This window comes from Suillus plorans, assembly GCF_016647745.1.
Source record: "Suillus plorans strain S12 chromosome Unknown HD556scaffold_131, whole genome shotgun sequence".
NCBI classification, from domain to species: domain Eukaryota; kingdom Fungi; phylum Basidiomycota; class Agaricomycetes; order Boletales; family Suillaceae; genus Suillus; species Suillus plorans.
This window is the reverse complement of record NW_024537515.1, coordinates 67,966-91,950: the sequence shown is the minus strand read 5'-3', so window position 1 is coordinate 91,950 and position 23,985 is coordinate 67,966. Positions and strand designations below refer to the sequence as shown.

Below are 23,985 nucleotides of genomic sequence, written 5' to 3'. Positions count from 1 at the left end.
GTTTTCCTCCTGGATACAACAATCCAACGGTCGCGGTGCTTTGCCAATCTGAGCAGACGTGGGCTGGGTGCGTGGCATGCTTTGCTTAATTTTCACACAATGACGTGTTCTGTGTAGTCGTCTCAAGGAGTACCGGGACACTGCTTGCCTCTACATATTTACCTTGAATCTCATGAGCCGAAATTACCCCATTATCACGACTGTCGACGGTCTCCCTTACGACAGCGTCTCTCTCCTCCCTGCGCAACTTCACTTGGAGGTGTCATCATCCTCACAAGTAATTCCATCATCAAGCAGCTTGCGTGTGTCCCTTCTTGCTATTGGCTGGCTACACGTTGTCAGTGATATGCCAATGCTCCAGCAGACAAAGACCTTGGCCTGTATCTCAAAGGTTAGTCGGCTCGTGTTTGTCGATGAAAAGACTTTCTTTGTTATTCAAAAGGATGGCATGATACACCCCATTGAGATTATCCTTGATGGGAGGACTGTATCTAAACTAGTGTTATTACCCGTTATTGCTCAGACAACCATACCAGCTGTCGCCAGACTACTAAATGACGACCTGCTTTTCGTAGGCAGCATGGATGGACCGTCAGTATTGATGAAGACCGCTAGAGAAGAGGTACCTCTCGAGCTTTCTGCGCAGCATACTGCGTTCTCACCACTATGAATTTTTCTGATAGTACGAATTTAGACGATGACGATGGTTGGTTACATTGCCACATGGTTTTGAAACTCTACTGATGCGTCACAGATTCATATGGCGATTCACAGACAGCCACACAGGTGGCAGTTGGAGCAGCATCAGGAGCCAGTGCCACGACAAAGACTCGTTCCATCATTCACCTTTCATTGTGCGACTCATTACTTGCATATGGCCCAATCGCTGATATGACATTCTCTCTTGCTAAGAATGGAGTAAGTATATGACTTTAGATGGTCAAACTCTGCTCAATATTTTTTTAGGAACATTTTGTTCCGGAACTTGTTGCTGCCACAGGAGTAGGTCATTTAGGCGGATTCACCCTTTTCCAGGCGAGTTGATATGATCTTACAGACTGCTACTTCAACTGACAATTCAGCACAGCGTGACCTTCCGACGCGCACTAAGCGGAAACTGCATGTACTTGGAGGGGCACGAGGAATCTGGTCTCTTCCCGTTCGCCAGTCCAAACGTGTCAGTGGTCTCTCTTATGAGAAGTCTATGGACTCATTTTCAGCTGAAATTGACGCGATAATTACTGGCACAGACGCTAATCCTACACCGGGTGTTTTGCGGGTAGGTAATTTTTTTGGTACATTTTATTCGCTAAACCCTCGCAGATAGCAACCCGGACCGCAAAGACCGATGTCGCCATTCCGACTCGCATACCTGGGACAACGATAAGCGCAGCTCCATTCTTCCAGCGCACCACTCTATTGCATGTCATGACAAATGCTATCCGTGTGCTGGAGCTCAGTATGATATTCCTACAAACTTTTTGCATTGATGACTAATGAGGTGGAATCAAGACGGTAATGAAAGACAAGTTATCAAAGATATGGACGGCAGTCTACCTCGGGCAAGGATTAAATCATGCAATATTTGCGATCCCTTTGTACTTATCCTTCGAGAAGACGAGTTTATCAGTCTTTTTATTGGTGAAGCGGAGCGAGGAAAGATTCGACGCAAAGATATGTCTCCAATGGGTGACAAGGTATTTCTGATTTCGCTTACCTTGTTCCACACTATTTACTGCTTCAATGTAGACATCTCGCTATATTGCAGGCTGTTTTTTCACGGATACTATCGGTCTCTTTGATATAGAGGCGAGCGAGACTACCCCTGCAGTACATGCAGATAAGAATACGTCTACACTGCAGGCGGCCGCAACGGCTGGCAACAGATGTCGGTGGCTCATGGTCGTGCGACCACAAGGCGTCATAGAGGTTAGCCTCACATCGACCTTTTGGGATGAAGCTAGCTAATATCAATTTCTATAGATCTGGTCACTACCAAAGTTGACTATTGTATTCTCGACCACTGCTATCTCTCCGTTAGAGAATATATCGGTGGATTCTTGCTCTCCTGCTGCATTGTCTTTACCACAAGACCCCCCCAGAAAGCCTCAGGATCTTGACATCGATCAAATTCTCGTTGCACCATTAGGCGAAATGGCTTTGGTTCCTCATCTGTTTGTAAGTAGTCTTGTGATTTATCTATTAAATTTTGCGACAGGTTTTCTCGCGTTCTAGAACTATAGCCATGTATGAAGCTTTGCCGGCACCTGCTCCCACCGAAAACAAAGCAGATCCTCCTTTACCTAACCCACAGACTGCATTTTTTTGGTCAAGTTTCACAAAGTCGTGTCGAAAACCTTTGAAATCCAGAGAGTTGAGGAAACGGAGGAAACAGTGCTTGCAGAGCATAAGAGAATCTCGCGAACATTTGTTCCATTTATGACTTCTCCAAACATGGAGTGTACCCTTGCCGGTGTTTTCTTCATGAGTGATAGGCCATGCAGGATCTCACACATACTCTAACGTTATATTCGAACATTCAGCTTAATTGATAGTGGCCACTTCCTCATTACAAGCTTGATTCGCTTCCTATGACGAAGACAGTTACATTATTTGGGAGCCTGACAGTTTGTGTCTCGGTCTCATGTCCTAGGTATCTTTATCTGACAAATACTGATTCCTATATACTACAAGTGATGACCATAGGTCGTTGGGTTTTATGCTGTACAGCCTGTATTAGCTCCAAAAGTGAAAACGATAACCTGAGAGCGTCAGAGCTGCACAGCAATTTGAGGTCACGTGCCACCTGCCATGCACTGCTGGCCACCGCCAGGTGCATCTTCACTATGACCAAACTGACGGACCTATGCTTCAACTTTGTTCTAGAATCCGATGCTCCATCACTGCAACGGTCATCTTAATTTTCTGCATTTCATTAATGGTTGAACTCTCTTGTGGCGCCCATGGGTGCCAACGGACATTGCAGGATCAGCGCGCTCTTACTTTGCACCGGAAAACTTGCGTAGAATATAAGAAAACAGTGGTCGCTGCCTCTCAGAAACGGAAAGATCGTGCACGCAACGCAATAGCCGTGAGGGCATTAAAAGACAAACTATCTGGCCCTCAAGTAAGTTCTACATTGCGCGGGACTTCAGATTTGATACTCACAAAGTAAATTTTAAGTGTTTCGTCGCCCCAGAAGGGGGTTCTGCAAGTGATACTGAGTCGCAGGAGCGGGCATCGCTTCCTGAATATCCAGCTGTTGAAGAGATCACTCCCTTGGGTTCTGCATCTGAGTCCCCTATGGATGTTGACCTAGATACTGGCACCACAGATGCTACGGACGCACCAGCAGGAAGCCAGGATCTTGATATGGTCATTGGTAAGCTTGGTGATTTTGTTTATTTCTTGTACCGAACGATTTCATGTCAGATAACTCAATTCCGGGTGAATCGTACGCTCTTCCCAGTGCCATGGACGTGAACTTGGATTGTATTGGTGAAAAATTAATCATTACACTTTCATATATGCTAATGTCTGAAATAGCTCGCTCTAAACCTCAAAGGCGCATCAGACTACCGAAGCGATATCGAGTCGCCGAACCTGTGGAACATGTTGTCCACGATATCGAAACCTCTACTCAGGATGCGACAGAAGATGACCACTCGGCGACACATGATATACCACCAGCTCGCAGTGTTGTTCGAAGGGTGATTCTGCTGGTCACAGAGTCCCTTCGCAATGTCATTGGAGCATTTGGTCTAACTCGTGATTATCTACAACGCCCATCTTATGAACCCGATGTCTTCGTCCCCTCACGTTTACTGGCCAAAAAATGCCTGACATTACAGCCGCCTAATTCAGTTCCTCCACCTCCACATCCCTTTCCAAACATGACCGTGTATCGGCTGCTCAACTGGATGTCCAGTGGAAGTACAAGAAAGTCCGAGGCGGAAGTTTCACGTCTGGTCCATGACGTGTTGCTCGCAAAGGATTTCAACACCACCGACCTGCAAGACTTCAGTATGAGGAAATCCCTGAGACTCCTCGACATTCCAGATCAAAATTCGTGGGACAGCGATGTACCCTCTGCAGCTGTGACGTTCCCGGAAGGTTGGGTGGAGGTGGATGTCATGATAAAAGTCCCAGGTCGGAAGGGTGACACTTCCGGTGGCCATCTGTTTAAAGTCCCAGGGCTTCACTATCGGCCGTTGGTCAGCACCATTCGCGAAGCATTTTCAGATGCTCAAGCGAAGGCATTTCATCTATGGCCATTTCGCCGTCTTTGGACTAACCCGAACGATGGGCGAACATATCGTCTTTATGATGAACTTTATACATCAGATGCCTGGATACAAGCCCACGACGACCTACAAAAGCAGCCCAAGGAGCCTGATTGTACTCTTGAGCGAGTAATTACTGGCTTGATGTTTTCCTCCGACGCAACACAACTTACCAACTTCGGAAATGCAACAGCATGGCCGTTATACTTATTTTTTGGCAATTTGTCAAAGTACGCTCGCGCAAAACCCAGCTCTGGAGCTTGTCACTTAATCGCTTTCCTACCGTCTGTAAGTGTTGTTTACGTTCATTGTTCAAAGCAATTTCACATCAAGGTGTAGCTTCCAGGTCGAATTAAAGACACTTTTCGAAATCTCGGGGTCTCTACGAAAAGTGGGATAGCCGCTCTCTACACACATTGCCGGAGAGAGCTCTTTCAGGCCTGTTGGGATATTCTTTTGGATGAAGACTTTCTCCATGCATACCGCCATGGTATTGTAATGAGATGCCCTGATGGCATACTTCGCCGCGTGTTTCCCCGAATATTTACATATTCTGCCGACTATCCAGAAAAGTGAGTGAGCTCAAAGACATCTGTCGCATGCTACTGTAACGAGACTATCAGGATTCTCATTGCGACCATGAAAGACATGGGGTCTTGTCTTTGTCCACGATGCCTGGTGACAAAATCAAAAGCTGATCGTGTTGGATTTATGAAAGACATGCGCGGGCGAATTGAAGATCTAAGAATTTACTGCTTGCGGAAGGTACAGGCTGCTCGGGACATGGTATACAAGTCTGGATATGCCGTTGATGGCGTTGCGGTAGAGAAAGTTCTCTCCAGTGAGTCATGGATTCCGACTATCGTAAGTATTTCGCTCGTCCTATTTACTTTGGCTGAGATATGACATGCAGAACGTCTTCGTGCAAAAGCTTGGCAGCCTCGGACTCGACCCATTTCGCATGCTGGTCGTCGATTTTATGCACGAGTGTGAATTAGGGACCTGGAAGAGTCTCTTTAGTCACTTGATCCGCCTCCTATATGCGCTCCCGAAAGGTGCCGAAGTTGTAATTACACTCAATCAAAGGTAAGACTTTGTCGTTTAAAACTTGTGGAAAGGCTCACCACACCACCAGGTTCAGGCATGTACCCACTTTTGGCCAAGGCGTCATCCGAAAATTCTCTGATGATACGGCGAGCATGAAGAGATTGGCTGCAAGGGACTTCGAAGATATCTTACAGGTCGTTGTTGTTTCTTTCCAGAGATCGTTGCTGATGTTGTTGCAGTGTGCTATGCCCGTTTTTGAGGGACTCCTGCCGACCCCGCACGACACAATAGTGCAGACGCTGCTATTCAGGTTTGCTGAATGGCACGCCTATGCAAAATTGCGGCTACATAGTGAATTAACTCTGGTTTCTATGTCACAAGCATTTACTTCGCTCACTAAGCAGCTACGAAAGTTCCGTCGTCAGATCTGCGATAACTATGATACTACTGAACTTCCAAAGGAAAAGGCTGCACGGCATCGACGCGAAGCACTTAAGGAACACCGAACTACTGACGCACCGCCATCCTCTCCAAAGAAGAAAATTTTCAACATGAAAACCTACAAGTTCCACGCTCTTGGAGATTACGTCCAGTCTATCAAGTTCTTTGGGACGACCGATTCTTTCACAACGCAGATAGTGGGTGCTGGTTAGTTATCAGTTTGAGCATCTAAATTCGATACGGATTGCAGGGTGAACTTGCTCATCGGGCCATCAAAGCACTGTACCCGTTCACCAACAAACAGAATACCGCCAAACAGCTTTCAAAACACGAACGACGACGACGACGACTTCGGAAGATGCAAGAGGCAGAGAAAGCCTCGTCTCTTGGCCCAGTCTGCGTTGAAAATATTCCACCTCCGGATCCCCGCCTTCATCACCAACTATCCCACCATCGCAATTCTCCTGTACACATACACAAACTACTGCAGGACAACAAAAACGATCCAGCATTTGAGGTGTGTTCTCATGAGTCTCCGTGCATTAGCTACTCAGCCACTTTCACAAGAAATTCATTCCAAAACTCAAGGACCATATATTACGTTGCTTGCACGCGCAAGATGGCCTCATTTAATTCTCAGGCGATGACCGAAATGAGGTTGTCATATGTGACAACGTTCTGTTCTCTGTCAATACACTACGCGTCAACTACACTTCATACGATCTACAATCCCAGCAAGATTTGATTAACCCTCGAAATCACGCTGATATCATGGTATTGTCAGGTGATTCTGAATCCCGCTCCAATCATCCGTATTGGTATGCTCGAGTACTGCGCATATTCCATGTTAACGTACTTGATTTACGATCGAGCGGAGCAAGCCCACAGAAAACTCAGATGGAGATATTGTTTGTCAGATGGTTCGATCCAGTGCGGCGGTACCGGTCAGGGATCAAGGCAGCTCGTCTTCCAAAAGTGGCTTTTGTACCCGAGACAGACGACTCTGCTTTCGGTTTCATCGATCCTGCATTAGTGGTTCGCGGGGTACACTTGATCCCGGCTTTTGCAGATGGATGCGTACGCCAGTCTGCACAACGGCAAAAATCAACTCAATGCACATGGATGGAGGACGACACATGGACTGCATACTATATCAACATGTGAGTCGTCGTCTCAATTTTTTAATTCATTCTCATTCAACATGCAGTTTTGTGGATCGTGATATGTTCATTCGGTTTACTGGTGCTGGTGTCGGACATGGTCCTTGGCAAGTGGATAGCCCAAGTGATGACGAATCTCGTGAGGAAGATGAACTAGCGGACGATAACGAGAGTGAGGAGGAGGAGAACGAGGAGAACGAGGAGAGCGAGGAGAACGAGAATGAGCAGGACGAGAACGAGGAGAGCGAGGAGAGCGAGGAGGAGAGTGAGGACATGAGCGAGGAGAGCGAAGAGGAGAGCGAGGACAATTGTATGGAAGATACAAGTCTCAGTGACTATGATATCGACGACGATGGTAATTTCTGATCTATACACTGTGCATCCACTTAGTCAGACTCGATCGCGTAGTCTGCAACTGCGCAACGAACTTTCGGGATAACCCTGCACTCCAGGATCAATCCAAGCTCATTCTGCGCACTTCACTCGCACTCTCCGCAAACTATCACTCTTTCAATTTGCCGACAAATAAGACAGATGTTGGTTTCGAAGGAAACACCATCGTTATCCAACGTACGGAGGAAACGGACACAGTCTTCTTTTGCAAGCCACCTAGCAGCCGTACTGATTTTACAAACATTTGTCAGAAATATTTGCTCGATTAATGCTGCATTCTGATTGGTACCTTTCGCAAAAGCATGGTCCACCTGCGACATGGTGATCTCCCCTTGATAGTGAAATGAGAGTGTGCGGTCTCAATGTTCATATTCTAGAATGTCGATAAAATTTTACTCGTGTGATGTCAAGCTATCCAAATACATGTCTCAATAGATGAAAATATGTAATCCTCACCAAATATTTTTCAGCCGTTGCTGAGACTAGCCAATGCTCTGGTCATATTACTTAATGTTTATGTTGTCAGCTAGTGCGTGGTTCAATTGTGACAAAATGACTTGCCCCTTGTAAGTCATAGATATAGAATGAGAGAAGTGCAGTCTAAGAGTTTGCGTTCTACAATGTAAAACATAATTTGCCGGAAGCGCCCTCAGCTTTACAATGCGGTGTCGAGCTATGTACACCCACGCCTTGATAGACGATGTTATGTAATCGACATCAGGTCATAGCGAGCTACCTTCTATTCAGTGATGTGCCTAGAGTAGATGTCAGGTTAGGTAAAGCATCGACTGTCAGAAATGATGATACGAATCCTGGGAAACGCACTTTTGTACAAGGGACGACAACACGAACTGTGTTGATCCAGAAGGTCTATTGGAAATCAGATCGCCGATCCTGTTAGCATTCCTGTAAGATGCTGTAAGCCGCGACAGTACCTGTGCTAATCTTAGGATGTAAGTACTTTTAGGATTACGAGTTGAAGTAATACTTAGGCCTAGTAGCGCTCATGACTAGTACTATAATAGTATTTTACTGTGAGGCTGTACGTCCTGTCAGTGCTGTGATGAGCTCAAACTGCACCGGTGGTATATCTTACACGAACGCTGTCGTTATACACCACTAACCTTCCCCACAGCACTTGCCTACACCCATCCCTCGAACATGACCAACGTCTCAAATGATCCAAGTTGGTGGCCGTATATTAGTTCAAATATTTTTGTCAGCTATTGGGGAGGTTTGTCGCATCAAGATGTCTAGATCTAATCTTGACATGCAGTTTCGCAGTTGCCACAGGCGTCGTGGTGGTATACGATTGGGGTGAGCAGGACAATGTTCGAAAATCGCTGATATTCTCATGATATTTCCAGTCTTGACACTCGGACAAGAGGTACGTCGATGTTATCGCCGGAGCAGCCAACTCGCTAAGAATGGTGTCATAGATTGAACTCATCTGGGTGAGTGACAAGAGTCCCATATCTGAAGAAACCAAGAGCATGCAATGAATTCGCGACAGAGACAACGCTGGTCTTTCATGACGGTGCTGTATTTGACTGTTCGTACCTCATATTGTGCTTTAGCATGGTGGGCAACTTGTGCTGACTCCAAACTGTTCTAGATACGCTATATTGGAATACCGTTTTCTGTGTATGTATCGAGATCAATAACTTTGGACTGTGCTAATCGCTCATCTCTGACAACTAGTACCAATCTTCTGCGTATGTCTCATATGCGCTATATTTCATTTTCTGACCGGCGAGACACAGCAATTATGCCATCAGTATCGCTGACAGATGCAGTAAGTTCTCTGCGACCATCTCATGCCTATCCAATGATTCCAATCAATACGCTCATATGCAGGGGTGAGTGAGATTCCAAGCATTGAACTTGGCTCAACATAATGACTCGATAGGTGTAAGTCGGAGTCTTTGATGCTAGTGCGAGGGCATTCACTAATTGGGAGTTTTAGGCACTATCACGTACTACACAGAGAGTGTGACGAATCTAGTTGTAACTGCCATGTTGGGCGGTGAGTCACCCAGGTGCAATACCTCTGTGATATTGACCTGACTGACACACGATGCAAGTCATCATGATTGCTCGGTTGCATGCCATGTATCATGGATCTAGAAAGATGCTTATCTTCCTTGTTATTATCTTCCTGGCTGTAATCATCACCTGGGGAGTGATCTTGGCAATAGACCTCGAGCATTCTGTATGGGGTAAGCTTTACTTGTTGACTTGAAGACCACGGCTCATTGGGCAAACACCAGGGGAGTTCATACTCTCTGGCACGTATATATGCTATTATGTAGATGGAGCGAACCACCAGATTTCGTATTCAACGGTTTGGATCCTCAACATTGTTTGGGAGGTCCTCGCACTGTGTCTTTCAGTTTGGATTGCTGTGAAACACTTCCGTGACCAGCGACGACTCAGCCCATCGACAGGATCGACCATCGGGGACTGTTTCAGAGTGCTGATACAATCTCACGTTCTTTATTTTGCAAGGTGAGCTTGTGATGTCAATGCGGTTATATTTTTCTGCTCAAGTTCCGCACATGTTAGCTTTGTTGGTGTCTCTTGCCTCCAGCTTGCTGCTCTCTCTCCAGAGCTCTTGGTGCGCTGACCTGTTGCTAATATCTGCGTGTACCAACTGCTCATCAGTTCTATAGAATTCTAATTCTATTGGAGCTCAGATACTCCATGGTGCTGTTCAAATTTTATTGGTCGTGCAGATGTTTGTGCTGGGACCACGCCTCATCCTCAGCATTCGAGAATACAATGCCAAACTCGTGGCATACTCCGACGCAGAAACTAGCATGCATTCGATTGTCTTCCATGAGCGTGTACATGTATCAACTAGCAGTACTGTATAGGGAAATGCTTGCCGAGTGGTCTGCAGGGAGGAGAAATTTGGTGGAGGATCCGTCGTGGTATTTATTTAACCTATGGTGTTTCAAAGTATATTTAAAAAGTCCAGGCAAACCTATTTCTTGTTGTATCACTACTGGAACGAAGTACCCGCGCTTGAACCAAGTGGTAAGCTGAAATTATTCGAAACGACTAGCAAGTAACCTTGATGGCCGATGTTAAAATACAACGGGAATCAGTGAATGTGCCGTGACAGCTGATTCTGATTCTGCGCGTTGGTGTCTACTGTCTGAACATATAGATGCTGCGAATCATGAAGTCAGATAGCTGATAACTGATCGGTGCTCAGATGCGATTTCCTCCATGCGATGGGCCATGGAGAATGAAATGAATGAATCGCGTAGACTCATGGCTTGACTGTACGTCTCTCTCGCGAATGAGCATGACAAGCATATGGGGTCTGCTGAGTGATGAGTGGAGAATAAGAAAATCGGAGGTTCAGGTCAGAGGACGTCAAGCGTACCTATCAAACTACTGATGAGGCATCGACTGCGATGGAGACGCGAGGATGGCGGGATTATGATACGTGTTCGATCATGAACAACCCGCGATAAAGCCCCGCACTGAATTCGAAAATAGAAGCACCATGGATGAAAAAAGGATGCCCTAGATGAATAGACACCGAGCTAGATAAGGCATTAAATGACACAAATCCTGGAAGACGCACATTAGGACGACAACAAGAACGAAAACCGATATTGGGAATTAGATCACTGATTTTGTTATTCCGTTTTTTATTTAGATCGATCGAATTGACTGAACATACATATTTGGTACAAGGCGTGTATAGGAAGCAATGATGGTCTCGCTGATAGCTCTTCTCCACAAGGTCTACCCATGAGTCGAGCCCTTTCGACTCAATGAATGTAGGATCGCGAATATTGGAACGGACCTCTTCGGTCGTTGACTTACAGACAAACATCAATAAAATTGGACCATGAAACATACACCAATAACGCTAGAGCTAGAGTAGAGGTGATGTGTCTGAGTTCGGACAGCTGAACGCCCAGGGCCAGACGAATGCCGACCCAATATCATCCACTGGGAGGCAAAGAAGTTGTAACGAATGGTGCGTGAAGAGTGGAGCTACGCACTATATGGCTGATTGACATCTGTTCAAGCATGATTGAACCATGTTTAACATGATAGTTTAAAAAGAGACTTACGGGGTGAGTATATGCTGTCCTGAATGATTGTGCGTTGTAAGGAGATAACAAGTGTTGAGTAGGAAAGAAATTTGGAGTTCAAGTCGAAAGGCATCGAGCGCACCTGGGAATTATCATTAAGGTGCCTACCATGGTATTCTGACATACATACTTTGATCAGATCGTACTGGCTCTATGATGTACCCAAGAAAAGCAACTTGAGCGAGTTATGAAGCCACAAATGGCTGATAATTTGTCAGATCAGCTGGAATACCTGGACGTCTTCATTATCCTCCATCTGGGCGGAGAGGAAGTACGGAATCGTGCATGAAGGCGGAAGTAGGGTGTCGATTATCTGGAGATGAGACGAGCATCGATCATGTGATTGAACCAACTTAAAGCTGACCACTGTGTGAACAAGTCATGTCGTCGACAACGACAGGCTTCGAGCACGATTCAACAATGTGGAGTATCATGATATTAAGGGGCTTACACCTCGAGTAATCATCTCTATTACGGATCCGCATGGCAAGGAGATGAGGTGTGCTGACTCCTGAGCAGGAAGTAAAAAACACCTGAAAAAGTATTACTAATGCACCAACTGTCTGAGAACGAGAAATGTGAGAAGCGATAGTGATTGTAAAAGTGTAGATAGCTAATAACACATCCATCCTACTTCCATGCTGTCCTCTTTTACAAATACCCATCTGGGTCAGACATGTGGAATACGATGCGAGAGTTCCGTGAGCTAGGGAAATGAAAGCAGCGTGTCTGAGCTCAGGCAGCTGATAGCCCGGGAATGACAAATTCCTAATTATCGTCTGTCTGAGCACAAACAACGAACAAAACGAAGTGTCAGTGATCGTAGAATCGTGCACTAGGTTTGTATACAGGTCCTTGTGATCTGTTGATACCCATAGAGAAAGCAGAACATCTATCAGCGCGAGGCATTGAACCAGATTATGATTATGACACAGACCTAACTGTTGACACCATCGTCATTGATCACTGTCACCCCGATTAGCATGTCGGTTCAGACAGCTGGTCTCGCAACGGTCTCGTTCATACATCTGTACCAGTGAGTAGACTCGGGCGAATGGTGTACGAGGGGGGAATTCTGTTTTTGAAAATGAGAACGAAGATTTGCGGAAGTCGAGATGGCTGATAAAGCAATGGTTCTTCATGGATATCGCCATCCTCTGGGCTGTCCATGTAGGTGGATAACGAGAGGAAAATAAGTGTGTTCCAGGTAGTAAGAGCATATCCTAGACGAAAGCCCATGGAAATGCTTACCTTGAGCATTGAAATACGTGGTTTGATCGATAGTTGGGCGCATCGTTCTCAGGTGGGGTCGGTGTAAAGCCTAGGTCTAGACGCAAATCAATAATTAAGCAACTCTATCAATACTCGAGGACGGCGGACGCATGAGCGCTGTTGTATCGATGGTGAGCCTAGCATATGTCGTCGAGAGGAGTGGAATGGAGTAAACAACTTACAACTTAAAACTAGACGCCCTAAATAAGCCGTCTCCAATGCCACTGCCAAATACCAATTTTTGGGGGGTGCAGAGTCCGTCCGATATTGGAACTCGCAGATCCGAGTCAGCGCAGGTGCATCAATCAATGGGCATTATCGGATATTGTCCGACGGACTTCACGGCGCACACGCAGGTCAATCATCGTCTTCCATAACCGATTAGCAACAAGAGGGAGTGGTACAGATGTGAGTTCCGGAACGGCCTTTCAGCCTGTTGCTTGCAAAGCTGTAAGCACAATTCTTTGGTTCATTTTTTGACTCCGCAAACGCTGAAGCTTCGAAGGTGGGCCTGCGGGCTTTAAATTTAAGCTCAACGTTGGCCGCACCGAACACCCGCGAGGCTCTTTCGTATTATGTTTGGTGCGCGAATGCAAACCCATGTATTATTGATTTATTGTGCCCAGTATCATTTGCGTCTTTGCCAGCCTCCTGCCTCAAAATGGTCAGTTCTTCCCTGGACTACGGGCATAACCAGCAGTGCTTTTGGTGCCTTCACTGAACATAGACGGCGACCAACATACTTCAGCAAACAAGTCTCCGTGCACCTGCGACCACAGCGAAATTGGCCCTGCCAGGTGTCTTGGCCAGCTATCCTATCACCACTCTATTTCCTTGCCTCCAACTGTCTATTCGGTGCGTCGATCAAGCTGTGATTCGTGATTTGTTACAAATTGTTTGTTTGCAAAGCACCACGACTATTTTCCACAACCGTCAAAGCACCTTCGAACTTCGACCCTCGACCCTCCGACAAGTTATTTTCGAACCTTGTTTCCGTTTCTTCGTCGATAGCAAATCTCAAGCCTTCGTTCGTCGCCGTAATTTGGTGTTGCCACAGATAACTATATCATCACTTTCATATATTTAACACTGAATGGAGCTACACGGGAACGATGGGTCTCACTCTTACAGGATAGGAGTTTACTGAAACACGATGCCATCAAGATGAGCCTGTACAATCAGAAATCAGGCTTCTGGCGCGTCTATTGTCTCCCTTGGGAAATTTTCAACACATATCAATCACGAACCAGGATGCATCTGGCAGTACAATACATCACCATGACATCAAGTGCATGATGCATTGAACTTTGCATCGGATTCGCTCCATGCTTACCATATCTCTGTTCATCATTCTGATATGATCATGGTACCCCAATGATGAGAGCGCACCAGGCGACGGATAAGGTTAGATATATTCGACCCACTCTGTCACGGTTTATTGTCTGAGTTCCGCAGAATGACCCCGGTTTCATAAGAGTAATTATGTAAAGGGCTGTTACGCCTCGGGCTCAGCCAGCGATGCCGAAGAGTGTGTAAATACTCTTTTCTCGCATATCAGACTTTGACCTGTGTTAGATCGACGACTACGGGAACTCTTCAATTTTTGCAAGCTCACAGCAAACACGCAAAAAAAATCATGTTGGAAATGAGTTGTCGACATCACGAACGACTGGAACTTTCCTGGTGTTGAAGTAGTCCCGTGCGTAATACTGATTTGGAAATCATACTTCATTACCGGCTTCAATTTGTTTGATTTCGCACCCTTCCACTTGATCGAGGGTCTTAAGGCGAAATCAAATTTCCATCTCCATCACGCTGATTATGGCGATACAAGGGCTGAGCGCTGAACGTTGAACGTTGAACGGTGGTATATCTAGCACGAACGCTATCGTTATACACCACTGACATTCCCCACTCGCTCACCCATCCCTCGAACATGACTTACGTCTCAAATGATCCCAGTTCGTGGCCACATATCAGTTCAACTATTTTTTTCAGCTATTGGACAAGTTCGTCGTATTAGGATGTCCAGATCTAACGTTGACATGCAGTTTCGCAGTTGCTGCTGGCGTGGTGGTGATATACGATTGGGGTAAGCAGGACAGTGTCTGAAAATCGCTGATATTCTCATGGTATTTCCAGTCTTAACACTCGGACAAGAGGTACGTCGATGTTATCGCCGGAGCAGCCAACTCGCTAAGAATGGTGTCATAGATTGAACTCATCTGGGTGAGTGGCAAGAGTCCGGTATCAAAAGAAAAAAAGAGCATGCAATTAATTCGCAGCAGAGACAACGATGGTCTCTCATGACTGTGCTATATTTGATTGTTCGTACTCATGTTGTGCTTTAGCGTGGTGGGCAAGTTGCGCTGACTCCAAATTGATCTAGATACGCTATATTGGAATACCATTTTCTGTGTATGTGTCAAGATCAACAACTTTTTACTGTGCTAATAGCTCATCTCTGACAACTAGTGTCAATGTTCTGAGTATGTCCCATATGCACTGTTGTTCCATTTTTCTGACACGCGGGACACAGAAAATATTACATCGGTATCGCTGACAGATGCAGTAAGTATTCTGCGACCATCTCATTCCCATCCAATCAATACGCTCATATGTAGGGGTGAGTGAGATTCCAACCATTGAACTTAGCTCAACATGATGACTCAATAGGTGTAAGTCGGACACTTTGATTCTAGTGCGAGGGCGTTCACTAATTAGGAGTTTCAGGCACTATCGCGTACTATGCACTGAATGGGACAATTTTGGCTTTGACTGCCATGTTGGGCGGTGAGTCACCCAGGTGCAATACCTCTGATATTGACCTGACTGACACACGATGCAAGTCATCATGATTGCCCGGTTGTATGCCATGTACCAGGGATCTAGAACGATGCTTATGTTCCTTGTTATTATCTTCCTGGCTGTAAACATCACCTGCGGAGTGATCGCGGTAATAGGACTCGACGATATTGTAGGGGGTAAGCTTTACTTGTTGACTTGAAGAACGCGGCTCATTGGACAAACACCAGAGGAGCTGATACTCTCTGGCATCCATATGTGCGGTTTTGAACCTGAATGGAACGAGCGGCTTCTGTTTTCAATGGTTTGGATCCTCAACACTGTTTGGGAGGTCCTCGCACTGTGTCTTTCAGTCTGGATTGCTGTGAAACACTTCCGTGGCCAGCGACGACTCGGCCCATCGACAGGATCGACCATCGGGGACTGTTTCAGAGTGCTTATACAATCTCATGTTCTTTATTTTGCAAGGTGAGCTTGTAATGTGAACGCGGTTATATTTTTCTGCTCAAGTTCCGTACATGTTAGCTTTGTTGGTGTCTCTTGCTTCCAGCTTGGTATTCTCTCTGCAGAACTCTCGGTGCGTTGACCTGTTGCTGATATCTGCGTGCAACCACTGCTCATCATTTTTGTAGAATCCAGATTCTATTGGAACTGAGACACTCGAAGGTGCTCGTGAAATTTTATCGATCGTGCAGATGTTTTTACTGGGACCACGCCTCATCCTCAGCGTTCGAGAATACAATGCCAAACTCGTGGCATATTCCGACGCAGAAACTAGCATGAATTCGATTGTCTTCCAGGAGCGTGTACATGTATCAACTAGCAGTACTGTGTAGAGAAATGCTTGCCGAGTGGTCTGCAGTGAGGAGAAATTTGGTGGAGGATCCGTCGTGGTATTTATTTAACATATGGTATATTTGAAAGGTTTAGGCAAAGCTATTTCTTGTTGTATCGCTACTGGAATGAAGTACCCGCGCTTGAACCAGGTGGTAAGGGCAAATTACCCGGAACGTCTAGTAACCAATCCGGTCCTTAGTTGAAATACAACGAGAATCAGTAAAGGTACCTTGACTGCTGATTCTGCGTGTTTGTGTTCCACTGTCCGGACATATAGATACTGCGACTCGTGAAGCCAGATAGCTGATAACCCATTAGTGCTCAGATGTAATTTCCTCCATCTGATGGGCCATGGGGAATGAAATGAATGAATCGCGTAGACTCATGGCTTGACTGCACGTAACTCATTAGTGCTCAGATGCGATTTCCTCCATCCGATGGGCCAAGGAGAATGAAAGGAATGAATTGCGTACACTGATGGTTTGATTGCACGTCTTTCTTGCGAATGAGCATGACGGGGTCCGCTGAGTGGAGAGTGGAAAATCATAAAATGTCAGCAGGCCTCAAGCGTGGCGATCGACTGCGATATTTTGTTGCAGCCCTCGCTAAGCACAACCACCAGAGTGAAGCACCGAACAAGACAGACATGCATACACGCATACACACCGTTGACATGGATCACAGTCCTAGGCAAGCAAATGATCACTTGGTAAATGAAGAGTCTGATAGCATATTATCGATGGAGACACGTACGAGGTGTATCGAAGGCGAGATTGGGATATGTGTTAGTCACCATCCATCTGGGCTGTTCATGTAGGTGGATTACGAGAGGAACACAAGTGTGTTGCAGGTAGTAAGAGCATATGCTTGACGAAAGCCCATGGAAATGCTTACCTTGAGCATTGAAATACTACGTGGTTTGATCGATAGATGGGCGCATCATTTTCAGGCGGGGTCGGTGTAAAGCCTAGGTCCAGACGCAAATCGACAATTGAGCAATTCTATCAATGCTCCGGGACGGCGGACACATGAGCGCTGTTGTATCGATGGTGAGCCTAGCATATGTCGTGGAATGAAGTAAACAACTTACAACTAGCTAAAACTAGACGCCCTAAATAAGCCGTCTCGGCTCTCCAATGACAATGACAAATTTTTTGGGTGCAGAGTCCGTCTGATATTGGAATGCGCAGATCCGAGTCAGCGCGGGTACATCTGGGTACATGCCAACGGGCATTATCAGACATTGTCCGACGAACTTCACGCACAGGTCAATTCTCGTCTTCCATAACCGATGCAACAAGAGGGAGTGGTAAAGATGTGAGTACTAGTCCCGGAACGGCCTTTCAGCCCGTTGCCTGCAGAGCTGTAAGCAGTTCAAACTTCATTTCTTGCAAACGACGAAGGCAGCGCCGCGGGCTTTAAATTTACACAAGGCCGCACCGAACAACATGGAGACGCCTCTTTCATATTATGTTTGGTGTGCGAATGCAAACCCTTGTATTATTAATTCATTATACCCAATATCGTGTGCATCTTCAGCATCCTGCCTCAAAACGCTGAGATCTTCTCTGGACTTTTGTTTGCAAATCACCGCGACTGTTTTGTATTTATAACAACTAGAGCCCCTACACATCCTACAACCTTCAAAGAGCCTTCGAACTTCGACCTTTGTTTCCGTTTCTCCATCGACAGCAATTCTCAAGCCTTAACTCGTCGCCGTAATTTGGTGTTGCCACAGGTAACTTTATCATAGCTTTCATCTGGATGGCACTGATCTGTGCCAACGCAGGATGGACCTACACGGGAACGGTGGGTCTCACTCTAAGAGGATAGAAGTTTACTGAAACTTGATGCCATCGAGATGAGCCTGTACAGTCAGAAACCTGGCTTCTGGCGCGTTGCTTATCGTCTCCCTTGGGAAATTTTCAGCATATATCGATCACGAATAGGATGTATCTGGCAGTACGATAGATCACCACGACATCAAGTGGATGATGCATTGAACGTAGTGAGCTTTGCATCGGGTTCGCTTTATGTTTACCATCTCTCTGTTCATCATTCTAATATGATCATTATAGCCCAATGATTCGAGCGTACCAGGCGACAGATGAGGTTAGATATATTCGACCCACTCTGTCACGGTTTATTGTCTGAGTTCCGCAGAATGACCCTTGTTCCATAAGAGTAATTGGAGGGCTGTTACGCCTCGGGCTCAGCCAGCGATGCCGAAGAGTGTGTACATACTTGTTTCACGCATATCACACTTTAACCTGTGTTAGATCGATGACTACATGATTTCACAGGAAACTCTTCAATTTTTGCAAGCTCGCTGCAAACCGACGCAAAACACTGTGTTGGAAATAAGTTGTCGACATCACCAACGACTGGAACTTTCCTGGTGTTGAAGTAGGCCCCTTTCACCCGATCTGGGCTCTTGAGGCGTGAGCTCCATCATGCTGATTTTGGTGATACAAGCGCTGAACGGTGGTATATCTAGCACGACGCTATCGTCATACACCACTGACATTTCCCACTCGCTCACCCATCCCTCGAACATGACCTATGTCTCAAATGGTCCCAGTTCGTGGCCGACAATCAATTTCAACATTTTTTTCACCTATTGGACAAGTTCGTAGCTTTAGGATGTCCTGATCTAACGTTGACATGCAGTTTCGTAGTTGCTGCTGGTGTTGTGGTGGTATACGATTGGGGTAAGCAGGACTGTGTTCGAAAACCACTGCTATTCTCATAATATTTCCAGCCCTAACACTTGGACGAGAGGTACGTTGATGTTATCGCCGGAGCAACCAACTCGCTAAGAATGGTGCCATAGATTGAACTCATCTGGGTGAGTGACAAGAGTTCCGTATCAGAAGAAAACAAGAGCATGCAATGAATTCGCGACAGAGACAACGCTGGTCTCTCATGACCGTGCTGTATTTGATTGTTTGTACCTCCTGTTGTGCTTTAGCGTGGTGGGCACCTTGTGCTGACTCCAAAATGATCTAGATACGCTATATTGGAATACCATTTTCTGTGTATGTGTCGAAACCCACAACTTTGCACTGTGCTGATAGCTCATCTCTGACAACCAGTGTCAATGTCCTGGGTACGTCTCATATGCACTGTGTTACCTTTTTCTGACCACCGGGACACAGAAACTATGCCATCGGTACCGCTAACAGATGCAGTGAGTATTCTGAAACCGTCTCATTCCCATCTAATCAACACGCTCATATGTAGGGGTGAGTGAGATTCTAACCATTGGACTCGGCTCAACGTAATGACCCGATAGGTGTAAGTCGGAGTCTTTGCTACCAGTGCAAGGGTGTTCACTAATTGGGAGTTTTAGGCGCTATCATGTACTACGCGGTAAATGGGACAATTGTGACCTTGACTGCCATGTTGGGCGGTGAGTCACCCAGGTGCAATACTTCTGTGATGTTGACCTGACTTACACACGATGCAAGTCATCATGATTGCTCGGTTGCATGCCATGTATCAGGGATCTAGAGCGATACTCATCTTCCTTGTTGTTGTGTTTCTGGCTGTTAACATTGCCTGCGGAGTGATCTCGGCGATAGACCTCAAGTATGCTGTAGAGGGTGAGCTTTACTTGTTGACGTAAAGAACACAGCTCATTGGACAAACACCAGAGGAGTTGATACTCTCTGACATACATATGTGCGGTTATGAATATGCAGGCAACGAGCAGCTTCTGTTTTCAATGGTTTGGATTCTCAACACTGTTTGGGAGGTCCTCATACTGTGTCTTTCAGTCTGGATTGCTGTGAAGCACTTCCGTGAGCTGCGAGGACTCGGCCCATCGACAGGATCGACTATGGGGGACTGTTTCACAGTGCTGATACAATCTCATGTTCTTTATTTTGCAAGGTGAGCTTGTAATGTGAATGGGGTTGTATTTTTCCGCTTAAGTTCCGCACATGTTAGCTTTGTTAGTGTCTCTTGCCTCCAGCTTGTTGCTCTCTCTCCAGAAATCTTGGTGCGCTGACCTGTTGCTGATATCTACGTGCAACCACTGCTCACCATTTCTGTTAGAATTCGATGTCTATTGGAGTTTGGATACTCCAAGGTGCTGTTCAAATTTTATCGGTCGTGCAGATGTTTGTGCTGGGACCACGCCTCATTCTTAGCGTTCGAGAATACCACGTCAAACTCGTGGCACACTCTGATGCGGAAACTGGCCTGATTTCGATTGTTTTCCAGGAGCGTGTACATGTATTAACTAGCAGTACTGTGTAGGGAAATGCTTGCCGAGTGGTCTGCAGTGAGGAGAAATTTGGTCGACGATCAGTCGTGGTATTTATTTAACGTATGGTGTTTCGAAGTATATTCAAAAGGTCTAGGCAAAACTATTTATTGTTGTACATATCACTACTAGAACGAAGTACATGAACTTGAACCAAGTGGCAAGGCGAAGTTATCCGAAACGTGCAGTAACCAACCTGGTCCTTGATGGCCGATGTTGAATACAACGAGAATTAGTGAATATACCTTGACAGCTGATTCTGCGCATTTCTGGAGTTCCCGATGATGAAGATGTGACTGCGAATCGTGGAGCCAGTTGGCAGATGACTCACTGGTACTCAAATGCAATTTCCTCCATGCGATGGCCCACGGAGAATGAAAGGAATGAATCGCGTAGACTCGTGGCTCGACTGGACGTCTCTATCGCGAATGAGCCTGACAAGGACATGGGGACTGCTGAGTGGGGAGTGGAGAATCAGAACGTCGGGGGTTCAAGCAAGAAGGCCTGAACGTACCTATCAAACTACTAATGAAGCATTAGGGTACAGCAGCGAACGAAATATAGTCATGCATACACACATACATACACATACACCCGTTAACATGGATCACTGTCGCTCCTACATAGGGCAAGTAAATGGTCACTTGAATACGTATACTGTTATAATGCGGGAAACGAAGAAAACAAAAGATTCGAAGATATTCGTTGAAGGTATCGTGATGTTTCCTGTTGCATCTATGGTGGGTCTATCATATGTCGTCGAGAGTAGTAAACAACTTACAGCTGGTCAAAAACAGATGCCCTAAATAAGCTGTCTCTAATGCATATGCCTGTGCTAATTTTTGGGGGGTGCAGAGTCCGATATTGGAATGCTCAGATCAGCGTGGGTGCATATGGGCGGGGATTATCCGATCGAAAATGACGGGTAGGAATGAAGGAACAAAGCTATGCCAGCGTGCTCGTGAGGCTGGTGAAACTTTGAAGGTTAGTAGGGGGTGAAAAGGGTTATATAACGAGGATCAGTAAAAGTGCCTTGACCACTGATTAATGATTCTGCGCGTTGGTGTTCCACTGTCCGGACATATAGATACTGCAGCGAATCGTGAAGCCATATACACTGAATGGAAGCACGATCGGATGAAAGAAGGATGGCCTAGAATGGTCAAGTTGCGACACGAATGTGATCGGGAATTGGATCGCCGATTCTGTCAGGATGCCAAGTTTTTTATTTATCTAGATCAAGAGAATTAGACTCGCACATGTCTGGTTCAAGGCGTACCTGGGAAGCCATGATGGAGTGAATCACATCATGTATGCAAAGAACTTCAATTGTGAGAGATCTTGAGCAACCGCTACAGTGACCACGACAATCTGAATTTTGAAGATACACACGTTGATCACATTCACTATGTGAAGAGTACTAAGTGCCCCACTCCCCGGACCACCCAGACCATGCATCGATCAACGTTCAGGATCCTTGTGATCTGCCGAGTCCAGACAGGTGATATAAGGAAGCAAGAAAATCAGGGCTTCAATACAGAAGGCACCGAGCGCACCTGAAAAAGTATCAGTGAGACGGCGATTATGAAATTTTAGACTCTGGCAAACATACCTTGATCAGAGTAGCGAATACTGAAAGCAGAAGAAGTGCGCACGATCCACGGAAGCTGAGATGGCTTGTGACAGAATGGCCCTGTCGCATCTGTTGCGTGGAATCGGTACCTCACTCCCAGTGAAAACTGACTATGACGGGAGAGGTCTATATGTGCTGAGACGTGAATTACCGTATTAGTACTGTGCCAGGTGTGCTCATTTCTTATATTTTCGTCATTTATTAGCTTTGCAAAGTTCGCATTGCATAACATCTTCGTGTCAAGCTATGTAATAGCACAAATTCCGTATCGCAAAGCGCAAACTGCACATCGCAAACACAAACTTTGCATCAATGTCATTGCAACTTGTGCAAGCTACGAAGGTCGTGCGGCACCCCAAAGCAACATAAATTGTTGGGGCCAAATTTCTGTTGTCCCACCCTTCTTTCTCCCCACCCTTCTTTCTCCCCACCCTTCTTCCTCCCCACCACATTCCCACCTCCGAGTTAAAGGTCTCGCTATTCTCCTCCACTGGTTCTGCCCTGTGAGTGTCTCACATGTCGCTTATCCGACGGTATGATTGCGCTGACCACACGAGTTTAGAACAGCGGGATGATATAAAACTGAGGCCACTCTATTGTTGCGTGACCTTTTTTGTTTGTTGACGTTGTTTTAACCGTTCGCTTGCAACAGGTTACCAACGATTCTTGGATGTTCTGGACCTCGGGGGGCAAGCAGTTTGCGACAGCCAACTCTACTAGTGAATCTCCCGTAAGGTAAGTCTCATCTACTAGGTCGCTTCTGATACATGGACTAAATCTGTCTCCGAAGGATGTCTCTATTAGATTCAGCACGATCCGACATACACATTTCCTACAATGTTTTCGAGTGCTTTCGAGCCGTTGTCCGCGCGTGTCATGTTTTCAAGCCGCTATGTGTTTTTGAGCTTTTTTGTACCACTTTTGTACCACCATTGCTACAGTGCCTAATATTATTCGAGCATATTTGCGCACATTTTCAACCATCTGGCAAGGGGAACGAGTATATGCGTTCAAATGCGCAAATATGTTTTACGTTAAAAAAGCACCTATGTGCATGAGGAAACCCGCCCCCGCATATATTGAAATGTGCAGATTCGCTCACTACGTGTCTTATCATGTTCTCATATGTTTTTCTATCGAGCTGCTGACAAAATCACTTATCGTCACACCACGACTCCTCCCGTCATAGTCAGTTTTCACTGGGCCTCACTCACGATAGTCGTTCCTTCTAGTTTCGATGGCCTGTCGATCCGTCGAGCTTCACGCGCAGGTCGATCCTTGTCTTACATGACCGGTCGACCGATGCCAAGCGAGGTAACAAAAGAAATTGGCACAGGTGTGACGGCATTGCTTGTTGAACGTCAACGTTCATCTTTTGACTCCGCAAATGCCGACTCAGGAAGGTAGCGCTGCGGACTTTGATTAAAATTTAGGGAAGGAGACCCGTTTACCTCTGTTTGGTGCTGGACGTCTGGACGTCTGGACCTCCGACCTACACGGCAACGATGGGTTTCAATCTTAGTCTCTTACATGTTTACTGAAACCCGATGCCATCAAGTAGAAATTAGCTTCCTGGCAGTGCAATTTCCCCCAATGCATGTCGTATAGCTACTCAACATGGTGCGCTTTGTATTGTATTGTCTGAGTTCCGCAGAATGACCCTTGCTCCATAAGAGTAATTGGGGGCTGTTACGCCTCGAGCTCATGATGCCGAAAGAGTGTGTAC

The 23,985-nt window shown here is 46.0% G+C and overlaps 5 protein-coding genes across 5 annotated transcripts; 3 read left to right on the top strand and 2 right to left on the bottom strand.

Annotated features, from left to right (window-relative positions):
- Positions 1 to 8,333: 8,333 nt before the first annotated feature.
- On the top strand, positions 8,334 to 10,200 carry HD556DRAFT_1531905 (uncharacterized protein; the record flags this gene model as incomplete). Its single annotated transcript, XM_041309515.1, has 13 exons — positions 8,334 to 8,409; positions 8,460 to 8,558; positions 8,609 to 8,641; positions 8,692 to 8,711; positions 8,764 to 8,778; positions 8,838 to 8,876; positions 8,940 to 8,968; positions 9,026 to 9,039; positions 9,291 to 9,350; positions 9,409 to 9,543; positions 9,595 to 9,832; positions 9,890 to 9,941; positions 9,997 to 10,200. The coding sequence occupies exons 1-13, from the start codon at positions 8,388 to 8,390 to the stop codon at positions 10,198 to 10,200; spliced, it is 960 nt and encodes a 319-aa protein (XP_041152217.1). The 5' UTR covers positions 8,334 to 8,387.
- A 1,019-nt stretch (positions 10,201 to 11,219) lies between these two features.
- HD556DRAFT_1314854 (uncharacterized protein) lies at positions 11,220 to 12,736 on the bottom strand (the record flags this gene model as incomplete). The annotated part of the gene is made up of 9 exons (XM_041301021.1): positions 11,220 to 11,296; positions 11,350 to 11,367; positions 11,422 to 11,524; positions 11,573 to 11,593; positions 11,675 to 11,755; positions 11,991 to 12,148; positions 12,245 to 12,304; positions 12,477 to 12,665; positions 12,694 to 12,736. The coding sequence occupies 9 exons, from the start codon at positions 12,734 to 12,736 to the stop codon at positions 11,220 to 11,222; spliced, it is 750 nt and encodes a 249-aa protein (XP_041152216.1).
- Positions 12,737 to 14,447: 1,711 nt separating this feature from the next.
- Positions 14,448 to 16,355, top strand: HD556DRAFT_1531904 (uncharacterized protein; the record flags this gene model as incomplete). Its single annotated transcript, XM_041309514.1, has 12 exons — positions 14,448 to 14,723; positions 14,774 to 14,806; positions 14,857 to 14,876; positions 14,929 to 14,943; positions 15,003 to 15,041; positions 15,104 to 15,132; positions 15,190 to 15,203; positions 15,448 to 15,507; positions 15,564 to 15,698; positions 15,750 to 15,987; positions 16,045 to 16,096; positions 16,152 to 16,355. Exons 1-12 carry the CDS (start codon positions 14,651 to 14,653, stop codon positions 16,353 to 16,355), a joined length of 912 nt encoding a protein of 303 aa, XP_041152215.1. The 5' UTR covers positions 14,448 to 14,650.
- Positions 16,356 to 18,719: 2,364 nt separating this feature from the next.
- Positions 18,720 to 20,793, top strand: HD556DRAFT_204240 (uncharacterized protein). The gene is made up of 14 exons (XM_041309893.1): positions 18,720 to 18,797; positions 18,854 to 18,984; positions 19,035 to 19,067; positions 19,118 to 19,137; positions 19,190 to 19,204; positions 19,264 to 19,302; positions 19,366 to 19,394; positions 19,452 to 19,465; positions 19,515 to 19,550; positions 19,709 to 19,768; positions 19,827 to 19,961; positions 20,061 to 20,250; positions 20,308 to 20,359; positions 20,416 to 20,793. Exons 2-14 carry the CDS (start codon positions 18,912 to 18,914, stop codon positions 20,617 to 20,619), a joined length of 900 nt encoding a protein of 299 aa, XP_041152214.1. The 5' UTR covers positions 18,720 to 18,797; positions 18,854 to 18,911; the 3' UTR covers positions 20,620 to 20,793.
- Positions 20,794 to 22,087: 1,294 nt separating this feature from the next.
- On the bottom strand, positions 22,088 to 23,137 carry HD556DRAFT_1314851 (uncharacterized protein; the record flags this gene model as incomplete). Its single annotated transcript, XM_041301020.1, has 4 exons — positions 22,088 to 22,182; positions 22,239 to 22,369; positions 22,563 to 22,760; positions 23,085 to 23,137. 4 exons carry the CDS (start codon positions 23,135 to 23,137, stop codon positions 22,088 to 22,090), a joined length of 477 nt encoding a protein of 158 aa, XP_041152213.1.
- Positions 23,138 to 23,985: the final 848 nt, after the last annotated feature.

Coding starts and splice junctions, on each gene's coding strand:
- HD556DRAFT_204240 (XM_041309893.1), top strand. CDS start 18,912: ATGACCTATGTCTCAAATGGTCCCAGTTCGTGGCCGACAATCAATTTC. Junction 18,985..19,034: donor TTTTTTCACCTATTGGACAA/GTTCGTAGCTTT, acceptor GCAGTTTCGTAG/TTGCTGCTGGTGTTGTGGTG. Junction 19,551..19,708: donor ACCGCTAACAGATGCAGTGA/GTATTCTGAAAC, acceptor TGGGAGTTTTAG/GCGCTATCATGTACTACGCG.